The sequence below is a fragment of the Macrotis lagotis genome, chromosome X, assembly GCF_037893015.1.
Source record: "Macrotis lagotis isolate mMagLag1 chromosome X, bilby.v1.9.chrom.fasta, whole genome shotgun sequence".
Classification (NCBI taxonomy): domain Eukaryota; kingdom Metazoa; phylum Chordata; class Mammalia; order Peramelemorphia; family Peramelidae; genus Macrotis; species Macrotis lagotis.
The window spans coordinates 219,512,330-219,537,488 of NC_133666.1; the positions used below are offsets into that span (position 1 = coordinate 219,512,330).

General features: G+C 34.4%; 1 protein-coding gene across 3 annotated transcripts in view; it reads right to left on the minus strand.

The window, feature by feature from the left end:
* Window positions 1-1,583: 1,583 nt before the first annotated feature.
* SLF1 (SMC5-SMC6 complex localization factor 1) overlaps window positions 1,584-25,159 on the minus strand; it is a 124,479-nt gene continuing 100,903 nt past the window's right edge. For 2 of the 3 annotated variants that reach the window (XM_074206881.1, XM_074206879.1), the window contains 6 exons: window positions 13,173-13,318; window positions 11,848-12,005; window positions 10,357-10,481; window positions 8,245-8,337; window positions 7,548-7,730; window positions 1,584-4,396 (listed from right to left, as the gene is read on the minus strand). In XM_074206881.1, the coding sequence (XP_074062982.1) occupies window positions 3,906-4,396; window positions 7,548-7,730; window positions 8,245-8,337; window positions 10,357-10,481; window positions 11,848-12,005; window positions 13,173-13,318 (1,196 nt within the window). In that variant the 3' untranslated portion in view covers window positions 1,584-3,905. The remainder of the gene's footprint in view (window positions 4,397-7,547; window positions 7,731-8,244; window positions 8,338-10,356; window positions 10,482-11,847; window positions 12,006-13,172; window positions 13,319-25,159) is intronic. The other variant, XM_074206882.1, reaches the window with a different exon arrangement.

The window sequence follows — 25,159 nt, forward strand, 5'->3', positions numbered from 1 at the left end:
TTCAGTTACTGATTTAGCAAATGATTTTTAAAACCTAACTGAATAATTATTTTTGCTTTTCTAAAATAGGAAAACAAAAGATAATCAGTCCAAAAATCTTGTTAAAGAAAACCCTTTATTCTGCAATTTTAAAAATGCAAAATTTAAAAAATGAAGTTATGTTTTTCTTTTTAAAACGAGTAAAATTAGTCCTTTTCTCCCTCCCCCAACAAATTACCTCAAATTATTCAAAGTGAAAGAACTGAACTTTCCTGATTCTATATGTTATGCTTGGAGCTTTCATAAACTAGAAAAATATAAAGGCTAAAACATGAAGAAATAAATCAGTAGCTAGGGTGAATTTTCAGTCTTCAGATGTTATTTACCAGGAATGAAAGCATTAAAATATACCCTATAATGCTATCTGATTCTTTAGTACCCAGAGTTCCTGAAAGATAAAGCTGGCAATGATTTTATTAATGTGTCTGCAAGAGAGTATTGAAGATATGCTTAAATTCACCTTAGTATGTTCTCACCCACAGGTTATAGGTACTCAACATAAAATATGTGGCTTCCTAGCCTTATTGATGAATATAGCATGTAATTATTAAATGATAAAGAATCACATGAACTATAAATTTCATAGAATTCTTTTACCACAATCCTTTTGCCATATAAAAATATCTTCCAAATAAGGAATATATGGTACTTCAAAACCAATGTATGCTTAAAACCACACAAAACCAAACCCCTTTCTAACTAGCTTTTATTACTTATTCTATTTCAAAAATGAATAAAACACATTGTGTTAAGGCAATTAAACATCAAAGAACATACTGCCACCATAAATTTTAGAATCTATTTTGGTATTTCTTGAAATTTGGTTATCAGGAATAGTTCAGCACCCCGTGTCTCCAATTTTGAAGTTATTGGTTTCCTACTATCCACCTATCTCCAACAATGTCATCAATGACCCTCTAATTCAAGCCATATTCCTTATAAAAACAAATTATCATTCTAAGACTTGCTCTCTAGATGTTGGCAGGAGGTGTGGAAGAGTGCCTGGGGGAAGGAATGCCTCATGTCATTCAAAAATGACCCTTTCCTACTGATTAAGGAGAAACATTGACAGGTTCTCATCAAGCCCCCCCCCCCCCTTAACTGGAAAGGTGTGTGCATGCATATGGATTGCACCCTCCCCTGATGATTGCTGCACATAATGGTGTTAATCTGAGGGAAGCTACGTTCTAGGTTTTACAGTAAACAAAAATGGCATACCTTTCATGGACATGTTAGAAACACATTGGATTGGTCAACTTAGTCCATGGAAGGGGGTGAGTTGGGTTGATTTACATGCACATCACATATGGTGTTATGAAATATAATCCTGATCCAAAAAAACCTAGGACCTTGAGAATAGAAGCTGAGTTTCTGATACTATAATAAGGAATATTTCATGTCTTACACAGCATATAAAAATTTCAAAACATTTTTCACTTAGAAAAGGTTACTAGGTATCAGGATAATTACAAATAATAAAGACTCATAGTTATCTAGTACTTTATGATTACAAAGTGTTTTCTTCACAATTAACCTTGGGTAGCATATTATTTCCATTTTTCATAAGGCTCAGACTGACTTGTTGAAGTCATTCAGAAATGCAAGTCATTTTGCCTCCAAGACTAGGACTCTCTCAACATCAATTAAGCTACAAAGTACCAGGCACAAAGCTGAAAGGCAAATTTAAAACTATTTTTTCCTGGTTATCTGTGGAGAAAATTAATAACATTTAAACATTTGTCCTCGTTTATCCTTTGTAATCAATGCAAAAACAGTTTAATGGAGAAGCCAAGTAGTGTAGTAGATGGAACCAATTCAGGAAGACATGATTTCAGTTCCTGCCTCTGACAAGTACTATGCGGCTATGGGGAAGTCATCTCTCAGAGCCATAGGTAATATTAAGACTGCACTTTAAAGAGAAGTTGCCAATTGGCATCCTTGGAGATAGTAAAACTGGCAACCAGATGTACCTTTATCTGGTTTGAGGGTTTCCTTAAAAGAATCCGAATCTTAGTTAAGTATGAATGCCATAACTAGGGACTTATTTTAGGTACTATACATAACTTTTTTCCAAGTCATCTAGAACTAAAAATTTGTGCTGATGGAGAATGCATTTTAAGACAAAAAAAAATTAAGAACTTGTTTCTCATAGCAGGTTAAGACACAGAACACAAGCTAAACCATATTAACTCAAGTGAAAACTTGAAATTTCATGAAAATATGAACTTTTCAGTGGCTATGACCACCTCTTTGAAAGATTTTCAAATGTTGACTCCTGTGACATGAACATACGAGATATACAGCAATTTAAAAAATATGAAAATGAAAGCCAGGAAGGTAATTTTACCTTGCGTTTAATTTAAATTACGTTATTGTACATATCTTATACTTTATTCATAGTAAGAGAAGGCTGACAGGTACAAAATTCACTTATGAAATATAAACACTGCAACTAAAAGAAAAATTTTCATGATGGTTCAAGTGTAGAAAAATCCACTATTTTTTCCATTAAAATCGAGTCTAAATGAACTACCAAAGACAGGACATGTGTTTATGCTCTGAAATTTATCTCCTCTGTTTTGCCCTGTTTCCCTTACTTTGATAAATCATCTTCTCCATAGTCAGTTTTCATTCGTTTAGTTTGTTTTGTAGTGTTCACTAAAAGAAAAGAAATATATTGGGCAGGATTATAGATTATACAAACAAATTTAAGGGATAATTTAGAACTTAATATTTTACTGATGAGGCAAATGAGGTACAGATGAGGTACATCTGACTTGCCCAACAGTCAGTTTGTCAGTACTGGTACAGACCAAAGTAGAGTTCAGATTTCCTAATATCCTATTCATTATTTGCTTTACTGTATCATACTATATCTCCCTATGAGAGCTGGTAGATATTAAAATGCGATATTTCCTAGACTAGCTTATGTGTAAACATAAATTTTAAAATATAACTTAGAAAAATCATGAAAAGAACAGAATTTAACCAGAACTGATCTACTATGGGAATGACAATGAGATTATAATGCTTGTTAATTGATCAATGAATATTTTGTACCTTGTGAAAAGATCTGTTTCTTTGATAAATATCAGAGACTGCAGATTAATTGCTGTGGGATTATACATAGAAATTGCATGAAAGCTAAATGGAAGTCAATGTCTCTGTGCCAGCTGTAGAAAAACATTCCTACTAGTGGCTGTGAACTTTTAGCTTTATCATGATTTACTATTAGGACAAGATCTCAAATGGAAATATTTTTAGTCTGTGTCATCACACAGCACAGAAAGACCCAGAAACTGTCACTTTATTCTGCTATTTGCAACAGAAACACACCTTGTGTACATATGTTGCAGATAAAGAAGAATTCAGGTTTATTCTCTTCCCTTTCATGTTATGCAAAAAAAAAAAGTCAAAAAACCCCCCAAAACCCACATAGAGCAATGGATAAGGCAGTGAACTTTAGAAATATTTATTTTAGAAAAAAATACAGGACTGAAGGAACCTGTTCTGATGATCAGTATGCTGAATAAAAAATGTTGCCCAATTATTTCCTTAAAAGCAAATAGGTGTATATAATTTTTTTGATTCTTAGATCCATAAGGGAGAAACAAAAACAGTTTCACTAGGTTTTAATAAGCCTTTGGATGAAGAGGGCTACAGCACGAACAAGAATCCCTTTTAAAAACACAATGCAATTTTAAAACCCTCTATTCAATTTGTAAATAATCTGTATTTCTCTTTTGACAAGAGTTACATACATTTTTTTTGGAAAAAGGAATGATCTAATAAGAACCTCTAAAACAAATAATGTCAAAGATTTGTGTCTATAAAGAATTTAAGCTATTTTAGAAAGTCTATCAATATTAACTCATGCCATGAAAAATCTCGGACTGATCTAGCATGGTTTTTAGTGTCATCAGTAAGGCCTGCGTCTGAACTCCAGGAAACACTTGCAACTTCTCAGGTATTTCCTTAAGAAAACTTGGGAGCTTCTGCAGTGTCACAAGATCTTTAGCATAGAGAGCCATTATCCAGTCAGTATAGAGACTGGTGGCATCCTTGCAAGTCCCAGGACAAGTAAACAGTCTTTCTTGAAGATGAGTTAATTCCTTAAAAACAGAGAAGTTTGAAAACAAGTTGAATATTGAACAAAAATTCAACAGCATTCTACTAAGTAGGAATGAGCCAAATTCAATCTGCTGCTGGTAGAAATGTTCCTCTGCTTGTGCAATAAGGTCCTCAGTGGAACCTTTGAATTGTAGGACGGCCAGGAGGTCTTCTTTCGCTTGGGGAGTTAGAACATAATCCAAAGGCATTTTTCCTTTAGAAGTCCTCTGTTGGAGAAGCACTGAGCCTGGAAAAATGATGCAAAGTGCAAATTATCATTTATAGCTAGCTTTGATAATAAGTCAGGTGGACACAATGAGTCAAGGCATTAGGACAAAAAAAATCAAGCCAATTGCCTAATTTGGAGATGGTAAAAAAGTATACATGTATTAGTTTACAACTGGATCTATAAGGTACAAATAAAAAAAGATTTTGAGAAATTTTACAGATTGGTGTTAAGAAAAATGATGGTGCTCCCAAGATTAAGAAAGCATATGTACTTTTGCAGGAAACAATATTTGTCACAGATGCTCAAGTGCGCGCGCACACACACACACACACACACACACACACACACACACACCACACACACATACCCCAACACATCACAAAAGATAAACTACAAACTCATTAAGCCTGGCACTTAGAGGTCAACACAAGTTGTCTCCCATTTACTATGTAGCCCTTCTCTTTCCTAATACTCCCTTTTATAACACTCTATACATACTAAACTAGGCATCTTCTCATTACCTGGATTTGATATTCCATGTGAGCTTTGCCAATCTGCACAAGACATTCCCCGTATCAAGAATGTCTCTTCCTCCTCATTCTTCTCTCTGAATCCTTGCTTTTCTTCCAGACTCAATGTTAGGTATCACTTCTATGTAAGCTTTCCTCCCCAATATAGTACCAACTATTAGTTCTAATTCTCTCTTCAGTTTTCCCCTCTCTTTAAACATGTATACTTCAAGTAGAATGTGAGCCCTCTGAGGGGCATTTTTGTCTTTTTATCTCCAATTCTCAGCTCAGAGCCTTGAAAATACTAATTTTTAAAGTGCTTTACTAGTTTGCTGAATTGGATTATTAATTTGATATAAGAAATATGCTTAAATATTCTGAACTGTTCAGGATATCCCATGGTTACATACTACCCATTAGGAAACTAAATAAAAACTGTAAATTTGGAAGTCTAGAAAAAATAGTGTTGGCTGGAGGGATTATTCTTCAACAATAGTATGTCTTTCACAATCTACCTTGAATATATGGTCAAATGATCAAAAAACAAAAACAAAAAAATCTTCAAACAATGAACTGCCCCAAAGTTATAGTTCATCTCTCTATCCAAAGTTCCATATCCTCCTGCTTGGAAAGTTAATGCAGCCCTCCCCATCCCTTTCCTTAGTGGTAACACAGGTGAAATATGAGAGCAGCAGAATATCAACAATGTTGTATTTGGTTAAACTTCGGTAAACAAATGGTAGGCACCCGATCTGTTTCATGGACTGTGCCAGGTTTAATTTTCATGCATTTCAACATTAGGAAAACATCTGATGTAAGAGCTACTAAAAATTCTCCCCCATCCCCCCCCCTTTAAAACTAAAATACAAAATTCAGGACCTAGTCATTTGTTAGCAACATTTATCTTTATGTAAAATAATGTTTTTAGAAGGAAAAAAGGTTTTAGCTAAGGTGTTGGTCTATTTAGAAAATACAGTGTCACTTTCACACACACACACACACACATTTTATCTAAAATAACAAGATAACTGATGAAATAAGACTAATCTAGCATAAGATCAAATGATCTTTTGAAATACTGCACTGCTTTGCAGTGTGCTGAATGAACAATTAAAAAATTAAGTACTGAAATAACCTCGCAAATGGCAATGGTAAGCTAAGTTCTTGTAGAAAATTTTTAAGAAAGGACTCCATATGATTCCTCCTAAAGCCTGGATGAATCCACAATGAATGTGTAGAATACTTTCCGCTAAGGTGGTGTCAAAAGCTCTGACAGGCCCATGCCTGGAATGTGACAAAAGCAAAGACAAGACACCTTCACTCTCCAGAGTAGCTAGAGGTCCTTGATGAATGCAACTACAAGTAGATCTCTCCCTTAGGACAAGAAGATCATCCATTTCCTATTTTTCACTAAGGGCCATGGAAGAAAATGCACATCTGTCAGTGTAATGCCATTCTCTACTGGAAAGTTCAATTTACTCTATTACATCGGTATCCTGATCTTTGCATCACTTGAACCAATTGGAAAGAGGACAAGTATTGGCTTGACACATCAAATACAAGATTTGGTAGATAAATAAAACACTTGGGAGATAGTACATTGAAATTCAGCAAACACAGAGTACAAGAGAAATGTAGAAGAGTCCAGGAACATATCGATTGCAAGATGGTGTCAGCACAATAGACACACAGGGCAGCCTTTAGGGGGCAGGAGAAGACTATAAATAACCAGAAGTCTTAAGCTGCTAGTTTTGTCCTTTTTAAAGCTGGATATAGTTAGAAGACATCCAAATGCAGCATATTTTGGTATTTTTATAAAGATATGAATGCTTTAATGACAAAGAATATCCAAAGCCATAATATACTTAAATTTAATCAGGTTCATATGAAAATAATAGAAAATTCACATATATCCTTGTTTGCTTCTCTTTGTTTCCCCTATGCAATTTTTAATGTTTTGATCTAAAATTTATGTTATCTAGCTCAGACCAAATAGCATGTCACTAAAAAGGCAGAGGCTTGCTAAGATCATAGCTCATAAATCAGCATAGTGAATAGTTTGTTAAGGTATAATCCACCCATTCCCATCCCCTCATAAACCTCCGACCAGCAGCTTATTATGATTACAAAATCCTCACTTAAACTCAATTATCAATTTAGCTGACCTGATAAAAGTGTTATTAATACTGGAAATCATTTTTAGTGAGAAATAAGAAAATAAATCTTTAAAATTAAATTACTCAAGTCAATAACAAAATAGAAAAAATGCTGGGATATTAAAGAAATCTATAGAATAACAGCTAAACATATACATCCATTTGCTAATAAACCTTTCAGAATTGACTTCTTCCATCAAAAGACCATACTAGATGTGAAATAAAATCAATTTTTTAAAGCCCACATACCAAATTCATAAGTGTATTCTGCTACACTGGTTGCAACAACAGTTTCAATATAATGAATAAATATACAGATAAAAAGACTTTTATGCATGATAACAAAATGGTGCTTGTTTTCAAAAAAATATCTTTTTTTCTTTCTTAATATTTTTAAAAGACATTTTTCTTTACAAAAGCTAAAAAGGAAGTACTATCAACTTCTGAGGGATTCATCAAAAATTGGTTAATTTTGCAAAACCAGTTTAGCATAAATGCACTCACCCCCATGCTGGAGTAGCAGCTTGCCAATTTCTACATGTCCGTTTGACAGTGCATCATGCAAAGGAGTCACCCCGTCCACTTGAGTGAGCAGATCTACCTCTGGACAACGTTGCAAAATTTCCTGGACACACACTGTGTTGCCATGGTTACAGGCTTCATGCAAAGGCGTCCAGCCAGCATAGTCTGAATTAGAAATCAAGAGAAGTTTTAAAACAGCAAAAGTAGGAGTTATTCAATGGTAAAGTACAGCTATTCTGTATCTCTCTCCAGCATAACTCTTCAACATATTATTCAGTATCAGAATGTTCCTTTTGTACACTTGATTGGGCAATGTAATTGTATCTCTGTTTTTAAGGGGGGGGGGGAAAGGAGAGGATTCAAATGATGATCATTTTCCAAATGAGTTTACAGATCTGACCACAAATATAGATAAGGATGGTTTTTTTTCTCTTATATAGACTTTGGTTGTAATCCATTCTACCTCCCTTCCTCTCCTCCTCTACCCTTCTCTCATTCCCACCCCTCCCTCCCCTCCTCCCACTTTAACATTCTTGATTTCTGTAATGACTCAATACTATCAAATAAAGTACAGTTAGGTTTCTTTGTATTTTTTCCTAATGTTGGCATGCAACTATTTTATAATGCAAAATCAGGATTATCCTCAGATTTGATTAGACAGTGAAGATTCAGAACTTACCTTTAACATTAATGTCTGTTCCTGGCAAAGAGAGAAGAAGAATCAATTTCTCCACTTGGTTATTTATGCAAGCTCTATGCAGGGCTGTCTCTCCTACCATAAAAAATTAATAGATTATTCCAGAGAAGGCAAGATATCAACTAAAGGAAATAATCAGAATGCATGGAACTAGGCATTCTGGCTCCGTGCCAGAAGAGTCAATAATGAATAAGATTTCCCTTTTTGTCCAGGTTAAATATCTTTTAGGATAATTTTAAAAAAAATGGATAGAGGAGCAACAAAAAACTCCCCACAACCCACAGAGCTTCTGTTCCATCAGAGATCTAGCAATGAAATTCTACTGCAAATGGTTTAACACAGAAATTATCTCCCCTTAGTTCAAGGTTTAAAGCTTCAATCCCACTATAAAAGCTCTGAATGATCACAGAACACCAAAAATACTGGGTTTTGAAGCAATAAAACTTTAGAGTGCAGTTGCCCTCTCTTAAATTTATTCATGAACCTACGTTAAATGTATGGCTCTTTTTACACAGCATTTATAGCTTAATTCAAATGAATGTTTCTGGCTAAGCACGAGTGCCTCTACACACTCAAGTATAATTCAGAACTTCAAATCCATTAACAGATGGTTTGCTGCTTCTCAATAGGCTGTCTGGCTTGGCTACAGCAGCACAGAAAGGGAGAAATGAAGGAATCTTAATATAAACACACACACACATACGTACGTACACACACACACACACACACACACACACACACACACACACACACAAGGGAAAAGCCCTAGTACCATTTAAAGCTTGAACAAGGATGACAAATAGAATAGTGAGGTCCTGAAATCTGTATTTTACAAAAAGGGTGCAATTAATGCATGCAAGGTAAAATCAAATCATATTGACATCTCTGTTGTCACCAAGTGATCAGAGTTAACAGAACCAAAACCATAAACTTGCTGCAAGGAGGATAAAAGAAGTTATTACTGTGCCACAAAGACTAGAAATCAAATACAAACTGCATATGCAGCTAAAGTTAATTTTCTCTCTTGCTGAGATAATGTAACAAATTTTTAAAGGGTTTAAATTCATGGTACACACCCTAAATACCTCTTTTCTGTCTCTGCAAGTTTTTTGTAAGGGAAAATTCTTTCTATATGTACACAGAAAAGGACATTTAGAATTTTTCCCTATTATTTTTCAATTCTCTTTCCCCTATCCCATTTTCTTCTGCTGTTCTGCTCAGGATATTAAAAACAAAAGAAAAAAAAAGAACATTGCCTTTTGAAATTAGTGAATTTTATTAATGAATCATTCTTACATTCTGAGCATAATGGATAAATATTTGGCATTTTGTACCACATAATTAGGAATTTATATTATGCTGAAAGAATAGAATAAGAGTTTTTTGCCAATATTATTCCAGATATTCCATGGGGGTCATACTATTTGTATTATATGCCTTATACATAAGATATAGATGATAAACAAAAAAGATGGAGCAAATGATTTGGGACAGTTACAGCCTCATGTAAGGTATATTTTCTTAAATTTGTGTACTTAAGTGGAGCCTGAATGAATTGTGGTCGAGTTATTTCATCCTTTAGGTACTTAGAAGCTGGTATAGTTAGGACTAAAAGCCAAACACATTTCATAGTCTGGGCTCAACGCCTAGAAGAAAAGAGTCCATATGCTTAACACAGTGATGTAACATAGCCTACTCCCCAGTCTTTGTTCACAAAATGTCTAGGACTGAAAGAGAGGAAGACTGAATTATACTTTCAAATCAGAAGACGCTGATCCTAAGCAACGCAGGTTGAGGTGGATTAGCAAAGTAAGGCGGGCAAGTCTGGAGTGAGCTCATATAAGCTACATACTGTGTTTAATTTGTGGAGAAGTAGAGGGAGAAGAGAAGAGAAGGAACATGCTATTATACTAAGTATAATCTTTTCACTAATGACATTTTAAGAAAACTAACATGCTATCTAGGAAGGTATTTCTTGGATGTAGGCCAACATTTTAGCTCAAGTATTCATCAGGACAAGTGTATTAAACTTGCAAGTTAAGACTGCAAGCATGAAAAGTTCCCAGCATACATTAATTTAGGTACTTCGAATACCTCTTAAATTGGTCTTGTGAAAATGCATTTTTGGAAGCAAAGAGGGGTGATTCTCTTTGGAACATGGCAACTCTCCTTCCCATTTCTTCTGTGACCTTTTTGATGACAAGGAATGCTTCAACTCACTAAAAGAAAAATAAGAAATTATAAAGGCTTGGTTTTTGGCCATGAATGTTCAGCATATATTAGATTGTGAATTTTTTAAAAAACAAGTCTCTTTTAAATTATAAATTCTCTTTTGTCATATAAATCCATATCTTATCTTCTAGGTAGATCACTGATCCCAATGGCTTCAATAATTCCCATGGTATAGATCTGGTGGTATTTTTCACTTTGCTAGTGACTATTCTTGGAGAAGTTCACAAACGGTACATTGTGCATTGAATGGATAAGAAACAGGAGGAAAATATAAGATAGAAAGAAGTCATGGCTAGAAACTACATGCTCTTCTCCAGTTTCTCCACTTTATAGCACTCCTTATTCTTCTATCATCACCATCACCATCACATAACGATGAAAACAACAGTAACAGCAGCTAACATTTATATAGCACTTTAAGGTTTGCAAAGTGCTTTACAGATAACATATCCATAACAATTCTGTAAGGAAGATGCTGTTACTTATCATCTACATTTTAACAGACAAGGTAATCTGAGGCTGTGGAAAGTTAAGGGATTTGCTCAAGATCATACAACTAGTAAATGTCTGAGGTAAGTGGAAGTGAACTTTGTGTATTTTTTATTCGAGGTAATCCAAGTAAAGTGACTAGCCCCAGGGTCACACAGCTGGTAAGTATAAAGTGTCTGTTTGAACTTTGATCCTCCTAACTCCAGGGCCAGTACTCTATCCACTGTAAGACCTAGCTGCCCTTGAGCTCAGTAAATTTTTTAAAAGGTTTCTCTTTGGGGCGGCTCGGTGGCGTAGTGGATAGAGCACTGGCCTTGGAGTCAGGAGTACACGGGTTCAAATCCGGTCTCAGACACTTAATAATTACCTAGCTGTGTGGCCTTGGGCAAGCCACTGAACCCCATTTGCCTTGAAAAAACCTAAAAAAAAAAGAAACTTTCTCTTTTTGGAAAATATTAAATAATATCTCTTAGGATGTTAAGGATGCATGCAGGATTCATGATGTAGTTGCCTTCACTGCTGGTTAGACATTCTGAAGCTCTGCAGCATTTTAAGTAACAGATAAAGTATATATCCTGTTTACAGTGGTAATCATGAAGTCAGACAAAAAACTGCATAAAGCAATCATTTGGTAAACAGCTTCATTTCTCTTGGGAAATATTTTTGCCTCAACACTGAAGAAATGGATATGAATCAATGTATGCACATACTGAGGGGAAGGGGGAAAAATCTTATAGGTTTAGAAATAGACTTTCTGCCAATAATCAGAATGCACTGCAGGTCACATGAAGTTCAAGAAACTGTCAGGGCAGAAGCTACACCTCGAGGTAGAATAGAGGAAGTAATGCTCTAAGTTTTACTTACTGTGCCTCAGGCAAGACTTGGTTCTGATCATCATCTCTTAAAATCTTTAGTGCCCTCTGAGAGTCAGGATCAACCCAATGTTCCATTTTCTTCCGTTTCTGCCCCTTTTTTGCTTCAAGCATACCAACTTTTCCTAATGCAGGCAAATAATCACATACCTATTGCAAAATAACAATGATATTACTTTCATGATCCTATGTATGGCAATAGGAATCCTGAAATCATTACTTGATCATTTCTCATAAAATCTTGGTGACACATAAAATTTGATGTCAGTATGGTTGCCACACCACCTCAGTTAAGTATGCTAAAATATGAAGAAGAGGGGGCAGCTAGGTGGTGCAGTGGTACCTGAGTTCAAATCTGGCCTCAGACACTTAATAATTAATTACCTAGCTGTGTGGCTTTGGGCAAGCCACTTAACTCATTACCTTGCAAAAAAAACAAAGAAACAAAAAAATGAAGACAACTGCTAAAACGAGACTATTCTACATCATTAAACCAGAACATGTGGATGAAAATAAGAAAGATACCTGCATGCAAATAATTATTCCTTCCTGATTTTTTTGGTATTATGTTCATTTAGAAAGGATTCTTTGATTAGTCTTGTGCTTAGTGTGTTTTGTGGTTTTTGCATAATTTATTTATAAAAAAGCCATCTGATTTATGTACAATTGGTATTTTGCCATTTCAATTCTGAATATGCATTTGTGCATTAGGAAACAAGGTCTGGTATAAGACACACAATAATGGGTGTACAAGTCTATGAAAGGCAAAGAAATGTTGCAAAACACAGAATTTTGCCCAACCAAATTACATAAACAAGTATGTCTCATTCTTATCTTTTCATGGAACTGTTTGAGAGCATTTAATAATATCCAAAGATGGGCCAGTAATGGTGTTGGCTAGATACAACTAGAAAACTATGATCTAAATGCACTACTTGTGACTGGTAAGATGAGAGTAAATTTGAATATTTTACAAATAATCTTATTTCAAAATACTAGAAATTTATGGAATTATTCTTTCCTGTGTATAACATTTGATCCTATTTAAAATAGTCCTTATATAATAAGATAGAGACTGAGGAATAAAGGATTTTGTGCTCTGTTCTAGAACAGATATTTAAACTTCCTAAGTTCTGTAATTTTTTTTCTATTCACTAATTCTTTCACCTTTGATGGTATGGTTGCCACACCATCTCAGTTAAGTATGCACCACTAATGTACAAGCAAATGTTGGAAATACTTGAATATTTGTAATGAATTAAACTGATAATATTGATGATTGAGAAATTAAATAGATTTGAATAGAAGGTTATTTACCATTTTCTGAAGAGAGAGTGGTTCAGAGGAAATACTGATACAGCTCTGTAAACATAACTTTTTAAAGATTGACTCTGCAATGAACATTTGAAGCCAGGATGAAGATAAGGAACTAATGAAACTCTCTAACTCCTGTGAAGAAAAATCTGAAGGAAACAAGACAAAAAAAAATAAACAAAAACACAACAGATATGTTAAGTATCTACAAAGTATATAAGAATTAGGTTAGAAAATAAGGGAAGATAAAGACTTTAGATGAGACATTCCCAAGTGTTTACTGCCCTAGGAGAGCTTGCAATCTAGGAGGCACATACACAGCATTATATGATAATTAGGTAAGAGAAATACAAAGGTGAACCACAATCGCTATCTATAATGGACCTGATTATTACATATCCAGATTTTCCTAAGACAGAGTTCTTCCTTTGGAGATACCATACAAAGAACAATGGATTTTAAGTCAGAACACTTGGATTTGAATTCCATCTGTTAATTGGGCATCAGTTTCTACATCTGAAAAATAAGAGGTTTAGTCTAGTCTAGATGATTGATCCTTAACCTTGCCCCTTGGACTCCCAAAGGATCTATGAATAGATTTCAATGGATCTGTGAATATGAAGGGGGAAAAAATTCTATTTTTATTTTCATCAACATCTAACTTAAATTTGGCATTCCTTCAATTATGAATTAAAAAAAATATTCTGAGGGGGTCCATGACACAAAAAAGTTTAAAATCTCCAGGTCCAGATCTATATGGTTTCTTCTAGCTCAAAAATCACATGATAGCATCCCATTTGTTACTTAGCACCAACAGATTTTTTTTTTTGGATTTTGCAAGGCAATGGGGTTAAGTGACTTGCCTAAGGTCACACAGCTAGGTAATTATTATGTGTCTGAAACTGGATGTGAACTCAGGTCTTTCTGACTACAGGGCCAATGTGCTATCCACTGTACTATCTAGTTGCCCCAGCAGCAACAGATTTTATTGTTCACTAATTTACAAATAATCAGAGTTAAGTTGATGAGGGAAAGAAGTGGAATGCTTCCTCTAGCTATATTCACTGAACTAGCCATCTAACCCAACACATCTCTCTCCCTTAAAGAAAAGGTAAAAAAAAAATGTTGTCTAACAGAGAACTCTGCATTGTTGGGATGGGAGGAATGTTGTGGAACAGAAAGGTAAGACTAATGCTTAAAAGTAATTTTCAACTTCTCAGAAACAGCAGAATGTATATATTCTGGCCTAATGTTAGCAATTGCATGATAAATATATCAACATTGATGTCCTACCTATCCCTTAAATTCATCATGTTTTAAACAAAATTAATTATCTTCCTATATTCACTCCTTTAGAAAATTTCTTTTTCTACTGAGTTCACAAAGTTAACCATTTTTTTAACTGCCCAAGTTTACAACCCTAGAACAATACTTCACATAATACTTCACCATATCTCTCCTGAGTCAGTATTAACTCAAAGCCAACCCAATAATGCAAGCTGAGAATGCCATAAAGAATTTGGTGGATCACAAAGTGTTATGAAAACAATTTTATCGGTGACAAAGGAGAAAACATAATTTCTAAGGATCTCCTCCCCTCAACTCCCAACTTGCAAATGGCCACTTTGCTCCCTCAGTTTTTTCTCAGCTCCTCTAACTCACTGATAACTATCCCCCAAACCTCCCAATAGGTTCTCTTTAAGTTAGGGCTTTGATGTTTCAGGCACAGAGTTAAACCAATGCTTATCTCTTATAAACTTTATATGTACCCTTAAGAAAAAACAGTCCAATCTAACGGTACTGCTTCTATAAGAGGATCTTGGAAAGCCAACTTGTCCCACTCCTATCTGAAAAGGAATCCACTACAAAATATTCTGGACAGTCAGTCAACTCGTCTATTTTAATAAAGAATTGCAGAAGGAAGAAGGAATCTAGGATCACTTAAGGCAATCCACTGCACTATGGGATAAGTCCATGAGGAAGGTTGCTTCTTTGAAGTTTCTAACCACTGCTCCCACTTCTGCCTTCTGGGGTGAAACCCCCCCCCTTGAAAATAAGACAATTCATTAAACTGAAGTCAGCTATCATGTTCCTCTGTGTTTTCCTCTTCAGACTAAATACCCTTGTTCCTACTACTAATCCTTTTATAACACAATCTCAAAGGTCTTCACTCTTCATTGCCCTCCCTGGATACCCTTGAATTTATCAGTCTCCTTTCTATTAGGAAACTCAGAACTGAACAAAAGTATTGCAGAGATAGTCTGAACAGCATTCCCTGGTATGGGAATCTGTCCCATTGTAGGGTTATGGCTCTCAATGAAGCTTGTGATTTACATACATATATGTATATATGGTTTTTTTTACTTCCATTTTAGACTGCTTACTCTTCCTTATTCACCTACCTCCACAGCACTTCTTCCATCTTTCCATCTGTTTTCATCATTCTGGCCACTCTTTCTAGTTCATGTCTTCATTGCCTCTCACACGGAATACTCTAACAACCTCCTGACTGATCTTCCTGTTCTTGGTCTCTCCACCCTCCAACCCTTCCTTTCACATTTGTCAAAATAATCCCCTTTTGTTTCTAGGATAAAATAATAATTTCTTGATCTGGCTACACAACTCCCTTCCCCTTTCCACACTTATTTACTATTATAGCCTGCAATTTAGTCAGCAGGTATTTGATAAATGTAGCATAGTATCTCCTATCTTAAGGGCTTTTACAAAAGTTATTTCCTATACTTGGAATCGCCCTTTTCTGCTCCCTGATTAGAACCATCATCTACATTCAAGGATCAGTTTAGTACCAGTAGAATTCTCATTTTCCCTCTTTTAATTATTTTGTATTAAGTAAATTCACATGTTGAGCTCTATTAGGGAAGAGACAATTTTTTAATTCTTCTCTGTATCCCCAAGTATCTGAATTCTTATATAGTTTATAAAATATATTTTAGTTCTCAGTACCTTAGACCTCTATCCAAAATATATACATATAAACATATATATATATACATATATATATATATACTTATATTGAAATTTTTATGCATTGTGTTTCAAAAAATTTTCTCTCCAAATTTAATTTCTTGACATTGATTTTTTTTTTTAATGTTTCTGCAAGGCAAATGGGGTTAAGTGGCTTGCCCAAGACCACACAGCTAGGTAATTATTAAGTGTCTGAGACCAGATTTGAACCCAGGTACTCCTGACTCCAGGGCCAGTACTTTATCCACTACAACACCTAGCTTCACCGACATTGATTTTTCATAGTAACTTAGGCACATTCTGATAATCACTCTCAGATTTTCCTGACTGCAGGCCCAGTGCTCAAACCATTATACCACCTAGCTACTCCTAGTCCTGATAATCATTCTCAATGAATCCACAATTTATGTTTTTGTATTCAGTGAACTATGACCACACTTTTTGTCTTTCTTTGAATCCATAGCTATTAGTACAGAGCCTAAGACATGGTAGTGACTAGATGACTTGACTCAAAAGTGGTGGTTTGGGATGGGACCAAAGATCTAAGTATGGAGGTGTGCTTTGGCAAGGAGGCTCATTTCTTCCTTAGTCTGAAGAAAGGGAAAAAATTGGGAACAATTTGGGTATGATACTTCCTTTTCCTCAGAGATTTGAATGAAGGAGGACAGAATATGACATGTTTAAATGTGTTTTGAGGTATCAAAGAAGGCATTCAAGGTGGATGATATCCATTTTTTCAGTGAAGTAGGAGGTGAACTAGATCAGTAAATCATAGAAAAATAAAATTGTGATATTCAACAGTTCACTGGCTATTAGATAAGATGAATTTGTAATGTAACATAAACCAGTGATTATGGAATCACAGAATGAGAGGGTAGGAGATCTTTAATGTCATGAAGGCCAATATCTTCATTTTCCTGATAAGGAGACTGAGGTTTAAAGAGTCTGACACAATTGTATGCCTTTCTCTGGTGGTACTGCAAAGCATAGAAAGTAAGGAGAGAGATATTTTTAGCACTCTCTCCCTCTCAGAAGAACTCTGTATTAATTTGCACATACCATAGCTCCTTTTAGACAGGGATTATTTTGTTTCTGTCTTTGTAACCCCAATGTCTTGTACAAGTAGGTGCAGAAGACCAAAAGGATATGTGAAGATATTTTTAGCAACAGTTCAAAGGAACTAAAAAATAATGCTATTAGTCAACTAAAGGGTCAAGCTAGTATAGGAAAGTGAAGTCAGTCTATGGGTGATAAACTGGAAGAATGGTGAAGGGAGACCAATAAAGATAGAAAAATGGGGAAAATAATCTAATCAAAAAGGTCACAGAAATTTGGATCATTAGCTTGGGAAGAAATATCTGAAAGCCATCTTTCAAACATAAAGCATTTTTGCTTTATCATACTATATAGAAGATGCTAATCAACTCATTTCCATTTTAACCTTAAAAAGAATAGAGAAATGAACTTATACACCCTAAACCAGTAATTTAGGTTAAAGGGAGACTTTTAAAATAATCTGGAAATATTATGAAGAATTTCCTCTCAGAGTTTTTAGAAATGAGATATAATCTCATCCATTTGGGCTGAGTTAAGCATAACTTGGCAGTGAGGAAGAAATATGGATTTAGGTCAGCTTCAGATATACTTTCTAACCTTATGATTCTATGAAAAAAAAACTTAAAAATCCAACAAATGCCACTAAAAATTCAGTCAATTAAGTTTGAGTACTTATTACATGGATGCTTTGTTTACCTGTAATGAGAAAGACTACTGTTACATGTCCAATGGAAAGTTACAGCAATACTAAGAGGTCAATTCTAACATCGTTATTAATGACCTAATAGAAGCAAACCAAAGATTTATTAACTCTGTGTATATTCAGCAAAACTGGAAAGCAGGGCAAAGGAATGTGAAAATGTCAGTTCGAAACAGAGAATCAAATTAAAATTTTTTCAAATCAAGTCAGGTTTTCCCTGGGGGTAGAAAAACCCTAACATTAAAGAAGAGGTAAGGAATATGGGGAAAAGTAGTAATGACAAAAAGAAAATAATAGGCAGCAGATTTTCAGGCAATAAAAATGAAGAATTTAAGAAAGCAACATGAAAGATCTGGCCACAATGGAATATTATAATATTAAAATGAACATATAAAAATAACTAATTCTGTCTATCTGCTGAGAGAAAGTTGCTACCCACTTGTATTAACTGCTGATTTCCTTTTTAGTTCTTGAATAAGACTAAATAAGATTGACTGGAAAACAAAAGGCATCAAAAAAATCAAAAGTTAATTAAAGAGTAAGTAACTGGAGATATTTTTGGGGTGCTTACTGAGATAGTCCAATGGATCATTCTCCTTCCCATCTTGACTCATCAGGCATTACTGATTTTAAAATAATGCTTTGAGCTCTGACTTTAAACACTGATAAAAATATAAGGTTCAAATGAAATTTAAGATATTATCTTTCAAAAGTAAAATACTGATGCTGAATTATATAGTTCAGTCCCTAGTCATATTCACCCTTGTCAAAATACCATTAAGGAAAACTGGTATTTTGTTATGTGATCTCCTGAAATGTAACCACTGTATATTGAAAAAGGCTAAAGTAATTTTGTGAGCCTATAAAGTAGGTGCTGATTTTTTCCACCCCCAGGACTAGGATAAGAAAAACAGAGTTGTGGAGTCAAACATCAAGTTCTTTAAGAATGAGAATTAACCAATGTATGAGTTCTCTTGTTTCTGAGGTAAAAAACAACATCATTAAACTTTAAAAGTGATCAAAAAGAAATTTATTGGGCTACAGAGTAAAGGGAGATTAAGTTTGACCTTAGAAATGACAGGTGGCAAAAGATAGCTGTCTTTCCAAAAGTAACAGTTCATTCTCCAATGAAAAAGGAGACAAGAAATGAGATGTAATATCTTAGATTAAACTTCTATAAAAAGACCTCTTTGCAGTGAATTCACATATTACCTAGACACCTATTCTGAAATTTTTTCTTTTAAGTGTAAAAGTGCTTAAAAGCAAACAAGAATTTTAACTTTCCCCTTTTAAACAAAACTAAGCCACACAATCATTTCTTACTGAAAAATTGTCATGGAAATTAAAAAAAAATTGAATTATAGATTTACTTTTAGAAGAACCATCAATGATACAGGGAATCAGAAAAAAGAAAACTAAGTTAATTTGTGATGTGTTGGCATTGGGAACTGATTTGCTGAACTATAGAAAAAGGACTGTAACCGTTTCATAGGAAAATTTGTGCAAACTGATTTAGAATGAAGTGAGGAGGACCAGGAGAAAATTTATACAATAAAAACAACACTATCAAAACAAACAACTTTGAAATATTTAGGAATCTTCATCAATGTAATGACCAACTATGTTTCCAGAGGACCTTTGATAAAATGTGCTATCTGCTTCCTTGACAGAAGTGAAGGACTCATAGTACAAATTTGAAGTACAGAGGGTTAGAATTAGAATAGTGTTAGAATTTGGTCTGGTTAGACATTTGTTATAAGGGATTTGTTTTTCTTGCTTTTTCAAATGTGGGAATAAAGAGTGTAAGAGGAAAAAGGTGGATGTTGATCAAACAAAAAATAAAATTTATTCTTTTAAAAGATCATAGATCTAGAGCTGGAAAGAACATCAGAAAAGAAGCTATTTAGTCTAACCCTTTCACTTTACAAAGGAGGAAATTGAAGGCCCAAAGAGGTTAAGTGGCTTGCCAAAGTTCACACAGGTAATGTGTCAGAGGTGAGATCTGAAGCAAAAGCTTTGATTGATCAGCCAATTCTCTTTCCACTGTAGCTTCCTGCCTCCTAGCCAAGAACTTGATTCTCAAAGGGAAAGGGATCTAGGATAATAGTTTGAAAGGAGTTTTCTTTAAAGTTTTGTTACAAAATGAACCCTGGATTTGAAGCCTGAGGATCAAAGTGTGAACCCAAGCTCTTCTATTTCCTGCCAATGTGACCCCAAATAAGTCACTATCCTTTTTACCTCAAGTTTTTACATCTGATAAATAAGGGGATCAGATTAGATTATCTCAGATGCCCCATCCAATGCTAAAGTTTATGGTTACTTTCAGGTCAAAACTAACTGGCTGAAAAGAGGACATCCAAAGACTTGCATTTAGATAGAGTGAACAATAACAATGTCGAAGGTATCAAGGACTAAGCTCAAATGTGGAAGAAGTAGAAAGAATCATGTAGTTTCTAATTTTAGGAGCTATTTTTAAGAGCTAATTTTTATTTATATCTTTTGTTTTTATATATCCTATATTTCTCCCTTCTTCCTGCCCACAAGAGCCATGTCATATTACAAGTATTTTTTTTTATGGTAAAAAAAGGGAAAAGAAAAAAGCAAAACTGATCAATATAACTAAATATATATCAATATAGCTAAATATAGCTAAATATGTGAGCTGAAAAAGCTAATGTGATCTTGAGTTACATAAAGAAGCACAGTTTACAGGAAGAAGACAAGAGCCTAGTTGAATCCGCTTATTAGATAACCTCTTTATTATGTATCTTGTCCTGGCTTCCAGTTTAGTGAGGGCACAGATAAACTGGAGGGCTTTACCAGAGGACAATCAGGATGGTTGTCTCTAATTGATTTTCAAAATCCTTTTTGAGCTCTTCCATTGCATGAGACCAATTCATATTTTTCTTAGAGGCTTTGGATGTAGGAGCTTTGAGTGTGTTTTGATCTTCATTAGTACCATAGTAACTTTCTATGGTCAGACTTCCTTTTTTCTGTTATTCACACATTTTTCCAGCCTATTATTTGATTTTAACTCTTTGTAAAGTAGGGCTTGGATGTGAGGATGGAGGGTAGTTTATGCATTTGTTTCTAGAGATACTTCTAGGGAGCTGCAAGTTTTCAGTTCTTCAAGGTGCGATCCAAGGAGAGGTGTGCTTATTACTCACCTGGCTTGTTGTCAACAAGAACTCTTTTCTGCCCAGGAACTGTACTGAGGGTCCATGCTTTACTGTGGCCACAAGCTCTATTGTACTATTGTTTCTACTTGCTCTGGGACTGCCATCCAGGAGTGCCACCTGGATCCCAGTATAGGCAAAGCAATAGAATCCTGCCTCAGTGCTAGCAAAGAGACTCCTGTAATCACCTTCTGACTCATTGTTCGATGCCCTTATTGTCTATGGGCTGAGAGCTTCAGGAAACAACTGCTGCCACTATTGATTCAGTGGTTCCCAAGGCTCTCCTGGTTTTCCAGGTCTAGTCTATGCTGGACTATGCTCCATTCTCATCTGGGCGCAAAAGAACTTTCCTGGTGACCTTCTAAATTATCTCTGGCCTCAGTGGTTTGAGAGGTCTTTAAATTATCACAGATGTCACCGCTTCAGTCCTGCTCAGCCCCCCATCCCTACCCTCAGGGCGTAATCTTGGTTTTTGGAGGACAGTGACTGTGGCTTGGCCTGGACTACACTCGCTCTTCTCTCTCCCTGGTGCAACAGGCCTTTTCTGCCAATCTTGGGCTGGAAAAGTGTTTCATTCCATCTTTTTGTGGGTTCTGCTGCTCTTGAATTTGTTTAAGAGTCATTATTTAAAGGTATTTGGGGGGGGGTAAAATATAAAATGAAAGAATACACCAATCAGCTCCTGATGGAGATTTCAAAATGAAAACTCCCCAGGAATATTATAGTCAAGTTTCAGAGATCTCAGATCAAGAAGAAAATACTGCATATAGCCAGAAAGAAAGAATTCAAATATCATGGAACCCCAGTTAGAATTACAGAAGATTTAATAGCTTCTATGTTAAAGGATCAATGGACTTGATGTTCTGAAAGCAAATGAATCACCTATCTAAAAAAAAAAGTATAATCCTTTAAGAGAAAAAATGGATATTTAATGAAATAGAAGAATTTCATACATTCTTAATGGAAAGATCAAAGCTGAATAGAAAATCTGACTTTCAATACAGGAATCAAGAGAAGGATAAAAATGTAACCAGGAAAGAGAAATCATAAGGGACTCATAAGATGAAACTGTTTTCATTCCTACAAGAGAAGATATTTGAAACTTCTAAGAATTTTCTCATTATTAAGGCAGTTAGAAGAAGTATACATAGAAAGAGGACAGAGATGTAAGTTAAATAGGAAGGTCTGATAATTAAAAAAAAAATAAATGTCATGGTTGAGAATAAGAAATGCATTGGGAGAAGAGGAAAAGAGAGCTAAAAATGGGGTAAATCACCTCACGTAAAAAACAGAAGAGTTTTTACAATAAGAGGGGAAAATGGGGGATTGGGGAGTTAAACCTTAGTCTATTAATGGCTCAAAGAGGGAATAAAACACACATACACACATACACACATGCACACAAGAACTCATGTACACAGACACACTTAGTTGGGTATGAAAATCTGTTACCCTAGGCAGTAATGGGGGGAAGATTAGGGAAGGCAACTGACAGAAGCAAAACATTTTTGAGGAGGACAGGGTGAAAAGAGACAGAGTAGAATAAATGGGAGAAAACTGGATATACATACCAATAGGGAACTATATAGCAATCATAACAAAAAATTTTACAGCAAGTTTCTCTGTTAAAGGCTTCATTTCTCAAATCTATAGTGAAATGAGTCAAATTTATAAAAATAAAAGTCATTTCCCAGTTGATAAATGGTCAAAGGAAATGATAGTTTTCAGATGAAGTAATCAAAGCTATTTATTTATAGTCATGAGAAAATACTCAATCACTAGTGATTACAGAAATGCAAATTAAAACAATCTGAGGTACCAATTCCACTTAGCAGATTGACTAATATAAGAAAATAAAAATGACAAATGTTGTTGGACTTGTGGGAAAACTGAGTCATTTAATGCATTGTCAGTGGTGTAGTAAATTGATTCAATTACTCTGGAAAGCAATCTGGAATTATGTCAACAGGGCTATAAAAGTCACAAAACTTTAAAATCATGTAAATCCATTTGACCCAGTAGTACTAATACTACTATATCTATGACCCCAAAGAGATTAAAACAAAAAAGAAAAGAACTTCTATGTATACAAATATTTATAGCAGCTCTTTTATTGATGGCAAAGAATGACAATAAATTGTACTACATGATTGTGATGGAACACTATAAAAAAGGATGAGTAAGATCCTCTCAGAAAAACCTGCAAAAACTTACATGAACTGATGAAAAGTAAGCAAACATTGCTCAACTCTAACAGCAACACTGAGCCATGATTAACTGTGAATGACTTAGCTATTCTCAGCAAGGCAATGATATAAGATAAAATCCTAAGGACTTAAAATGAAAAATGCTATCCTCCAGAAAAAAGAAGTGACAGTCTGAATGTAGATAGAAGCTTACTTTTAAAAAAAATATTCTTCTTCTTCTTTTGGTGTTTTCTTTCACAACATGACTATTATGAAAATATACTTTGCATGAATGCATATATATGTAAAACCTATGTCAAATTGCTTGCCTTCTCAATAGAGGGGTGGAGAGGAAAAGAATTTGAAACTCAAATTTTAACATTTTCTTTTCTTTTTTGGAGACAATGGAGTTAAGTGACTTGCCTAGGGACACACAGCTAATATATATCTGAGGCTGGAGTTGAATTCAGGGTCAGTTGACTCTAGGATCAGTGTTCTAACCCAGTGCCACTTAGCTGACATAGAACTAAATTCTTTTTTAAATGTAAAAATTTGTTTTTACATGTAATTAGGGAAAACACAAAATACAAAATGAACAAAAAAATTTTTAATGGGAAAATAGAATATCAGTATTAAGAGAAAATGTTTTCTCTGATTAAAAAAAGATGCTATGTAAGTAGGTAATATAATTTAACTAATGACATAATATATAGGCAACATAAAATGTCATTTAAAGATTTTGCATAGTAGATTTAACAAGTCATTGATGAGAATTGATTAAAATCTATACTATCTTCTACTTTAAGTAAAAAAAAAGCTTCAAGAAGACAGCTACTTAATACTAGAAGTTCTTCAATACTCATGACAAATAAAATAGCCATTATTAAGATAATGAACAGCCAGAAAAGACAATGAAGTGCTAGAAATTCTCATAAAATTTGGCAATTTCTGACGGGACTAATTCTTTAAGGAAAAGGAATGGATGGATCCCACTTTATATTGATCTAGTTTAACTTTTACCAGTACTACCTGCTCTAGGTGAGGATTCTGAAAGAGATAATATATCTGTAATTATAGGGCATTTTATTCTCTTTTCTTTCACAGGATGAAGGAAAATTTATTAAAATGATTTATTCTACTATTAGAATAAGGAGAGATAAGCAGACAGCTAGATTAAATTGTTCTATATGAAAGACTTTTAAGACAGTAAGGAGTGTTTCACTTTGTACAATAGTTTTTTTCTGTCAAATTATCGTTTACATATGGAACAATCTGTATTCAAAATAAAAAACTTAAAATTACATTTTAAAAATACATCAAGTGTTTAAGTTTGGAAGAAGTAGCATGATGTAATGGAAATAAAATCAAAAGATCCAGGATTATATGATAGTTTTGTCACTTAGCCAAGTGAAAATGGCAAGCTATTTAACACTGCTTAGCCTCAACTTCTTTACCTGTAAAATGGGAATTACTTGCACTATTTATCTTGAAGTATTGTTCTTTGTGAATGTGCTTTGTAACTATTAGGGCTATTTCTAAAGGAAAAGAACCAAGTATAAAAGTATTTATAGTAGTTTTTCTGTGGGAGACAAAGAATTTGAAATCAAATTATGATAGATGAATGCCATGGAAAATTATTGCACTATAAGAAATAACTAGGGAGATGACTTCAGAAAAACTTGGAAAGTCTTATATTAACTGATACAAAGTAAAGTGAGAAGAACCAGAAGAACCATTTATAACAATATTATTATAAAAAGATCAATTCTGAATGACTTAAACTTTGATCAATATAAAAACCAATTGCAAGACCAAAAGACTCGTGATGAAACATGCTATCTACTTACCTTCTCATATAGAACTGAAAGGTTCAAGAAAGCACAACAA